The 9,370-nt window shown below is 32.6% G+C and overlaps 1 protein-coding gene across 1 annotated transcript; it reads right to left on the bottom strand.

The window, feature by feature from the left end:
- Positions 1-3,806: 3,806 nt before the first annotated feature.
- LOC119641405 lies at positions 3,807-5,013 on the bottom strand. The gene is made up of 4 exons (XM_038040043.1): positions 4,911-5,013; positions 4,666-4,830; positions 4,464-4,604; positions 3,807-4,045 (listed from the first exon to the last, which is right to left on the bottom strand). Exons 1-4 carry the CDS (start codon positions 4,965-4,967, stop codon positions 3,920-3,922), a joined length of 489 nt encoding a protein of 162 aa, XP_037895971.1. The 5' UTR covers positions 4,968-5,013; the 3' UTR covers positions 3,807-3,919.
- Between the last annotated feature and the right edge of the window lie 4,357 nt (positions 5,014-9,370).

The following is a 9,370-nucleotide window of genomic DNA, read 5'->3' as shown; positions in this document are numbered from 1 at the left end:
CAATTTTCTCTTTAACTTTTCTTCCAATGTATCTTTGAAGATCCAACTTTTCCATTACATCATCTATAATTAGAGGAGCAGAAGCAGCATACTTTGCCGCTCGATCAGCGTACTCATTTCCCAGTAAACCGATGTGACTTGGTAACCATAACATTTTAATTTTTCTAATAAATCAAGACTGATGTATATTTTATGTGCATTAAGCATTATTTACTTATTGGTCTTTAAGAGGTTATATCAAAAAATAGAGTTTTTCGTAGTAAATTTAAATTAGCAAAAATTTCTAATAGAATACGAAAACTTATGTGGCAATAAATGAGCACTAAGTTTATATCTTTACGACACTGAGGTTGTGTTTGTATCCTCTCACTTAGGCAGGCATGTCGAGACTTTGAAAGATAATAGAACATTCACGGATTTCCAAGAAGCTTTCAACAATCACAAAAATGCAAGGGTACTGTTCATTATAGATATAATATTCCGAAGGGTTATTACGAGTAACGATGATTGCCATTTTCACTTTAGCTTTAGTCATAGCGTGCATTAAATGAATTAAGGTACAGGCAATTCTAACTGTAAAGGAAATGCTCTAGTTGCTGCTTTGTATTGTTTTGACGACGAAGTAGCCATATTCCATACCATGATTTAGGTTTCCTTTCTCGGCTTGATATGGTTTCAGCAAATCGACACATGTACTATCTTTAAGCTCAGTTTCCATTAAATGCAGAACTTTTTCCTTAAAGATAAGCCAACGATATTGATATGTTGACATTGTGATAGGGTAGATTTATGCAAAGTCTATGGCAAACTAAGAACAGAAAAGAAGTTTAACACTAAAGCTACCGACATTTCATGTATACCTATCTCTACCATGAGCGGTCAAATGACCGCGTCAAAAAAACATATGTAAAGTAGATAGTAAACAAAATATTTTTCTGATGCTACATTAAAAACTCGTTCCCCGCTTTTCGATGTTGTATGTTTTATTTACTTTTATGCATTTTCATCACATTTTTTACAAATTACAGCATTTTGTGTTGCACATTTTCCACATACGTATTTTTTACATTTTATACAAATTTTGTTTGTTTTGTTGACTTTACAATATCTTATTTGACAAGATCTCCGGTCAGAAGAAGCAGTGTTTGTGTTTATTATTGTTTTTGATGAGCATTCTTGGCTTATCTGTTTCTCTTTCTGATATTCGGTCCCAAGTTCTTCTGCCAACTGAACTAAAAACCCTTGCCTCGATATTTCCTCACCCGTCGCTTCTTTATATAAAATCCAAGAGTTTATCCCGGCTAAATCTAAGATATTGAAAAAGACCTGTAAAGGCCATCTTTGACATTTAGATTTTACACTATATTTTCTGGCTATTTGGTCGGTTACATCTACACCGAATTTTGTACTATTATAAAATCTAATTGTCTCTGGTGTACGGGTGTCATTTTTTTTCAATTTCAACGGATGAATGCATTGAACTAAGTATCAATACTTTTTTATTCGGTTTAGCTTTATAAATTGTAAGAATAAAATCTTTCGGTTTTCATAATATTGTTGAGAAGCGTGTCATACTATCCTTTGCCTGTCTCGCTAATTTTGGTAGCTCTCTTTTATTTCTCCGGATAGTTCCAACAAGAGTAGTTCTTTTTGCTAGAAGTGTACTCGCTAATGATGCGCTTGTAAAAAAATTGTCAACTGTTATATTTCTCCCATGGCCTGTATATGGTTCTGCCAATTTCAAAGTTACAAACCCTCCAAGTGGGATTGATGATTCTCTCCCTTCATCTTTTCCCAAATATGGAAACCCGTTTACTATATATTTACTATTTACATCGGAAGCCAGAATTTTATGCCAAATTTGTCCGGTTTGTTGGGCATATATTGAGTAAATCTACAACGTGCTTCTGTAGGAAACAATTGCTCATCTATAGTAAGATATGCTCCTGGTTTATAACAGTTTTGATTATAACAGTTTTGAAATTTATACCAAACTTGGGAAATCAATGCGAACTTATCGTCTTGTAAGCGTTGGCTTGTTCTTCTTTACTATCGTACAAAAAACGCTATGTTCTTTGTTCCAATAACAACCATAAAAATTCTAACCGCATCCGTCTAACCGTCCTAACCGCCTACATTGCAGACACATTGATTAGATTCTAGTCTAAAATTACATTGCAGACTCCTAAAACAATTTCAAGAACGCGATTATCGAAGAATATAGTTTTAAATAACATAAATTTTTCAACCGGTCAAATGGCCGCGCCCGGTCGACTAGACATGGTATAATTTTTTTTCGGAAAATACACATTAAAAAAAGTTGTAAATATTGAAAAATAGTTTGTATGTATATTTTAGGAAAAGTCAATAAGATACATGATGATACAATAACGTTTTATGCGAGAAATTTTAAACGAAAGCTTAAAAACGGTCATTTGACCGCGCGTGGTACGTTTAGTGTTAAGTCTTTTGTTACGTAGGTAATGATTTTGATAGTTATCCTTGTACCAATTTGTAACGCCTCCGTAATTTATACGAAGGCCAGCTGTCCAAGAACTCTCTGACACTCTCCAAATCATTTGCTTTTAATTATTTATTCTGCAAATTTCTATAACTGAAAGTGTCATCCAACATACCCATAACTTCATTAAAGTCTTCACATTTGGCTGAGAATTGCATTTCGTAATGCGGTACGATGCTAGGCGCCCTAATTAAAATAAACCGTAACAATTATTATACTATGCTTATGCTAGCGATGAGGTATTTGTAAAATTTCTTATAAATAGCTATCCCAACACTTGATAAATTCAATTGTCGTAAAGCAATACAAAAAGCATTTAATTCTCTAAAACTTAAAAAGGAATTCCATCCGCCTGACATATTAGCCAGGGACTGCTTCCAGGCGATCTTACTATTGGCACTAAAAGAAGTAGATTGATTTGGCGGACTGAAGCCGAGCAGTATAGGCAAGTATTCCACGACAACACTCTGGTCATATATGAATAAAGATTGATAAGGAAAATTTCCAACACTAAATAAACAATTTTAAAAGCAGACAAAATCATATTTACAATTTACTAGTTTTGTGTATTGTGATCAAATGCTGTGTTCATGAAGTGATGTGCATTACACAGCATTCATAAAACTACAATTTTCTCCTTACACAAAATTCTCATCCTGGATTTGTTAACATTTCGTTTTCTAGTACTGGTTAACTCGTAACAATATTCAAAGAAAACTTTATCCAGTTTAAGTTTCCTAATAATCGTAAGTTAATTTTGCAAAAATACGACGAAGTCTTTGATAATAATACGCGTAGCTGGTGCAAGTTCCCGACTCAAAGGACTAGACTATTGCTCAATAAATTCCAAAAATGACAGAGATTTGGCATGACTATTGAAGAATCCATTCCATATTTAGACAGTGCCAATCTTCAAAGGCAATATGTCGATTAGTATACAAGTTACATTTATTCTCACGACATTACACATAAAACTTAGAACGGAGTTGAGGAAAATTAAATCAGGAACCTTGCTAGAAATTTGCAGTCCTGTTACAACATTATCTACGAAATAAAAAAAAGCTATATATAAAACATGATGTCAGCTCTGCTACTCTCTTACTTTCCATCTTGAATGCATGGGACTTATATACATAAATATAACATTGGCCCCTTACATTTCAATATTTCTATTTAGGTTACAACGTTATCAATTAAATAAATGAAGTCAATGACTTGTTTATCAAACATCGTATGGGCTTTATTTTATCGCTCACTTTTCAGCGGAGAGTATCCCCCCCTACGTGAGGTATTTATATGATGAATATGATTGTCTTTAATTTAAACTAATATGTTTTTTGGAATTTTTTTCGATGTTTTGTTAAAAAAGTACATTCATGGCATACATAGTATACATATTTACAAATAAAATTTATTTTTGCAGCCGGCAAGACAAATCCGATGGGAATCATTATGGTTTATACAACTTTCCGGAATTTGCCCTTCTAAATAATCTTTCGGACCGTTCCAACCACAGCAAGAGTACTAAACAAAAAGCATAAAAGAAAAAGCTTAGTTTAGATCACCAGCTTTTACGAAACTTGTACCGTGAACTTATGATTTGAACATAAATCCGTTTAAACAATGGAAATGTAATTTAAATAAATGTTAAATATACATTTAAACGAGATACACAATTTTTCTATTTTTGGCAACGAAAATGTCAATTACAATGTTTTCCATTTATATGCGCTTATCAGGATACTATGTTCATTCACAAACTCTACTCACGAGAATACTATTGTAATTTACAGAGAACAGCGCGTGAAGTGAAATCAAATGTGCTATCTTTTAAGCTTGTTTGCCAATGTTTCACACAGCCATCTTTTCGAGTTATATTCCCATTAAACTTATTTTCCCGACGCTGTAAGCGTAAATGTAATAATAATGGCTTAGTGCTTACCGTTCTTTGCACGTAGTCGATAAGTTTGCTTGCAAACACCTCTCCTTCATTTTCAAAAACGATTTCGAGTACATCACTCAGAGTGTGTCTGAGTGAAATGGCTGCACGGCACGCGTAAAACAGCATTAACGCAACAATGGTCTATAAATAAATTAGTTTATCAAATATCTTTATTTCCACAACGTATTCGCTTAAATTTTACCAAAAAGCAAGTTTTGGATGTGATCGTATGACTTCTATCCAGGTTTAAAACATAATAAATAGCTAGCATGGAAAACATACCGATACTGACAATATAAACCGTGTTGAGCAAATCAGGGTTTGAATGGAGTAAGACGAAAATAGCGAGAATCATAACCACATTGAGCTAAAATATATAAGCAAATGTATTAATATTGGGAATAAATCGGTAAAATAAAAAATAGAAATTGTAAAAAGAACATTTACCTGCTTAAGGGTTATTCTCCTCACACAATTGCTGTAGGTGCGTTCTAATGAGTCCATATTAGAGTATATATTGTGTAAATAAACCGATTGCGTTTCTATCACTTTACTGACCCGTTCTCACAATATGCGCTTGAATATATAGAATTAAAAGAATTAAAAGCTTCTTTTTAACATGTACAATTTCGTAAGTTTCTCTTCAGTTTGTCTATAGGTTTGTCCATTACCACATCTACCGACAACAATGCTGTCCAGCAACTGCCTGAATCGATTCATTTCAACATAGTCTGTGCATACATTGCATCTCATACATTGCATCATATGAATGAATTTCAAATGATCCGATCCAAGTCGATTATAAATTTTGTTGTCTCTTACTCTCTTCATTCTTATTCCCATTATTACGCTTTACAATGTTTTAAAGCAAAATTTAAAGCATTAAATTTTTCTTTTTGTTTTTCACATTTTGTAAACGTGAACGTAAAAAAATGTTTTACAGAATCTGGATAGTTGTTGAAATCAACCAAAATCCATGTTTATGCCTTACCTTTTAATAATTCCGGACGAATATTTTATGACACCTGATTCACTAAATTCATGTAAGGTATTAAAATTTCTGTCTAAACCGAATTGTATTCTTTTCTATCCAAGCAACCATATCGCTTGCAAAGCTCTCTAACCGGGGAAGTACCGTATTTGAAATAACGCTTTCATAGGTTTTGTATGTTTGTATTGATGAAGCATTGTTGTAGATATCGCTTATCATCAGACATTGGCCTTTTTTATGTGCGTGTGTATTATACAAAAGCTAAAGCTTATAATGGTAAACTTTTCATACCCTCTTCTTCTTAATTTCCTGTCTAACCAAAAAAAAAAAAACGCTTATTTTTGTTTAAACGTCTTATTGTTCTTTTTTTTTAAAAGCTGCATCAGTCCCAAATTGGCTGCATCTGAGAGTAATTCAAAGAGCCCGGTGTTTTCATCTTACATAGTACTGTAGACGTGTCCTTCGACCGATTTGGGTCATTGCCAATCGGCATATAAGAACTTCCAATGTTTCTGCCGCATTCGAAGTCGCATGCCTAAATTGATTGAGAATTTGATGCTAATCAAGAACATATATACACTTTGCATGCGTTTTGACAAACTGAATATATCCCTCGTTCTTCGGTCATGGGTGTAATGAATGCAATGTAATGGAAAATGTCCATATTTACTCGTTTTATGTATTCGTTCAGTTTTGGTTTTTGGAGAGAGAGAGAAAGAGAGAGAGGGAGAGAGAGAGAGAGAGAGAGAGAGAGAGAGAGAGAGAGAGAGAGAGAGAAACAGCCGCTCGCACTAACAGTCTCTCTCGCTATTCGTGTTCGAAAGCAAGGGAAGACATTAAACAACTCACACAAAATGATAAAATTAAACAACTCAAATTTGACTAACTCACACAAAATGATAAGAATTTAAATTGGAATTCACTCACACGACCATCATGAACAAAAATCAAACGAACAGTTTCTCAGAATTTCCAAAAATCAAACGAACAATCAGAATTTCCAAAAATCAAACGGCAGATCTCTCAAAATGAACAAAAACCACTTAGGATGCGTATGAGAAAAAACACATATGTTTTTTGATAGAAGTAAACAAAAGCTGGTAGTAAGGGATCTTCTTTGACCTTTTAATAATCAATTTCTTAATCTCATACTAACAGGACCATTTCCTCTGCGATACATTGTTAATGATAAGTGAGTGAGAGAAAATAGCAACTTAATAAACTGTTGAAGATTTTTATAATTTATTTTATTCATTTTTATAACTATGAACACACATACATAAAAGAAGGGCAAAAAAAGGAAAACATTATAAGTAATTTAAATAAAATAATAACTTATTTATTTTATTTTAAGTTTATATACATTTATTTAATATAAAATGAAAATAATTTTTCTAATCTTTAACTTGAACTTTATACTTCTTTAATTGGATAATTTCTTGAGATAATTGAATAATCAATATTTTCTAAGTGCATGTTAGATGTTAATTCAACTACAACCTTATTATTTAGATCAATTTAGTATACCTTGATTTCATTCATGATAAAGCCCTAGTAATAAAATAATAATGAAAATAATAGAGGAAATAGTTCAGCAAAGAAGGTTTGAAGTTTTTATATATAATAATAACAATAATAGGTAAAACATTTCTACATCAAAAATTAAAAAAAATAATTGTAATTAAAAAAAATCGTAGAGACAAGGGGCTTCGAAAGGAAGATTTAGGATCGAAGCCACATTATTAATTAAATTATTAGGAAGAAGTGCAGATTGTTGTCTTTGAAATGTTACGAATCATCTTTGGAAGATTTAAAGCCGAATGCCCGACGTGGGTCTGTTTACATTCAAATTGTTTTGAATTCTCTTGAGTAGGAGCTCATTCACAGGAACCCACTGTAGCAACCAAAGACACGTTAAAGTCTTCCATTCATAATAAAATGGGAGCAAAATCAAAACCAAAGACATTGAATGTATTTATTAAATTATAATATAACACTAAAAATTTCTGATGTTTTCTTTTGGATCTAATGACAACAAGCGATTTTTACGAATCATTGTTGGAACATATAAAGCCCAATGCCCGACGTCGATCTGTTTACATTTAAATGAATTATCTTGAGTAGGAAACCATTCACTTAATACGATGTCGCTTCCCACGTCTCCACTCTCTTCTTGGTTCGAGAAGAAATCAATTTAAACCAAATTGTTCAATTTATGTAAGTTGATGGACGATAATATCCGCAAATAACGTAGTCTTTTAATAATTGTTCAAGTATTTGTATAAAAATTGCCTACATCTGAGAATAAGCATATATGATTCTCTCCTTCTTCTTTCCTGCTTGTTAAAGATGTCTTAAAAGCTTTTTTCTCAGACAACGTGCTTTGCTTTTTAGAAATAATAATATATTCTACAAACCGCTAACTTGCATGAATTATAATCAAAATATATTCTACAAACCGCTAACTTGCATGAATTATAATCAAAATCACACTAGCCACTACAATGCTATTCTATAAGATTAGACAAATCGAGCATAAAGAAATTCGAAAAATGGTTGAAAAATTGGTTGCTTAGGAACGTATGCATTTTTTTCGGTTTCTCAGTTTAAATTTAGTTTTTGTTTCAGTATTCTCTCAGTTCAGTGAGTCGAAGGAAGAAAAATCCTATTGCTGAGAGTAAAATTTATTGTACCTTCAAATATGATAAACGTATACGCGACCTAAACTTATTTAATTTTACAAGTCAGCCTAAAATTAGACCGCGATAATTTTTATTATTAAATTAAACAAAGCCGTTGCTAAATTCCCTGTTGGAAGGCAAAGCACAGAGTCGCTTATAATAAATAAATGGTTAAATGCCCAACTTAACAACTTAAATGGTAACGCCATTCAGCTATGTTAAAATGATGTTTTTTCATTTATTTATGCGTCACTGTCCTGTAATTTTTATAGCCTATCACTATACTATTTCTAGACTACAATCGCTTAATAAGTACTGGTGTGTTTATTGCACTCTTCTTCATCTCATTTATTATTTCAAATAGAAGTGAAAAAAGGACGTGGCTTTACAAATGGTAGAAAATTGAAAAATATTGGTTTCTCTCTCTACAAAAATTTCTACAAAATTATTCTAATAACGATTTGGTTGATGTATAATTACCAGGCGTTCTTGAGAACTGAAAACATAAAATTTTTCACATCTTTTCCTAAATAATTTAATTTTTTTTTGGGGAAAACAGCTGATTGTGGTATTGCGCAACCAAATGGTTGTTTATAAATTGAAAATAAACCGAGACGCAACCAAATAATTGTGTGTATGTGTGCGAGAGAATTCGCAATACAATGTTACTAACATTCTGTTAGACTGTTAAAATCATGAGAAGAGAATTGAAATGAGAGAACAACGCGGTCATTGTTACCATATAAATCAGAGCAGCTTTATTTATATTTATGGATTGATTATAATCTAAGCAGAGTTCTGAGCACGTTGAAATAGTGAGGAGAAGCGAAAGCATGAGTACGTTGTGTGGATTGGGGAAGAACAAGAAGTGGATACTGGTTTTCGAACAAGATCATTATCAGCGATAGAGTTCATTTCCATCTTCATGGCTTCGCTAGTCGACAGCGCAGATTTTGAGCTCGATGTATCGTCGGACTTTCCTTCTTTGAAAACGTAAGACGCCAGATAATAATTACTAGTCTACGTTTCGAAAGCCTCCGTGTAAATGGCATCCATCAGTTGCAATTGATAACTTTCGACGCCGTCAAATTTAAATTGCTTTCGCCAGAAATCACGACATTCCGTAGCAGGCATGCCCAATTCTATCATTTTTTTGGAATTATGTTATTGAATTTTTGAATTATGTTATTGAATTTTTGAATTATGTTATTGAAATTGGAATTATGAGAGAGTAT

Source organism: Glossina fuscipes, unplaced genomic scaffold (assembly GCF_014805625.2).
Source record: "Glossina fuscipes isolate IAEA_lab_2018 unplaced genomic scaffold, Yale_Gfus_2 148, whole genome shotgun sequence".
NCBI classification, from domain to species: Eukaryota; Metazoa; Arthropoda; class Insecta; order Diptera; family Glossinidae; genus Glossina; species Glossina fuscipes.
This window is presented reverse-complemented; position numbering and strand designations above follow the sequence as displayed.

What these genes read in the sequence shown, in the direction of transcription:
- LOC119641405 (XM_038040043.1), bottom strand. Translation starts at nt 4,967, where the DNA reads ATGGACTCATTAGAACGCACCTACAGCAATTGTGTGAGGAGAATAACC. An exon ending in CATCCAAAACTTGCTTTTTG is followed by an intron (nt 4,605 to 4,665) that starts GTAAAATTTAAG and finishes ATTTATTTATAG; the next exon opens with ACCATTGTTGCGTTAATGCT. An exon ending in TCGACTACGTGCAAAGAACG is followed by an intron (nt 4,046 to 4,463) that starts GTAAGCACTAAG and finishes CTTTTTGTTTAG; the next exon opens with TACTCTTGCTGTGGTTGGAA.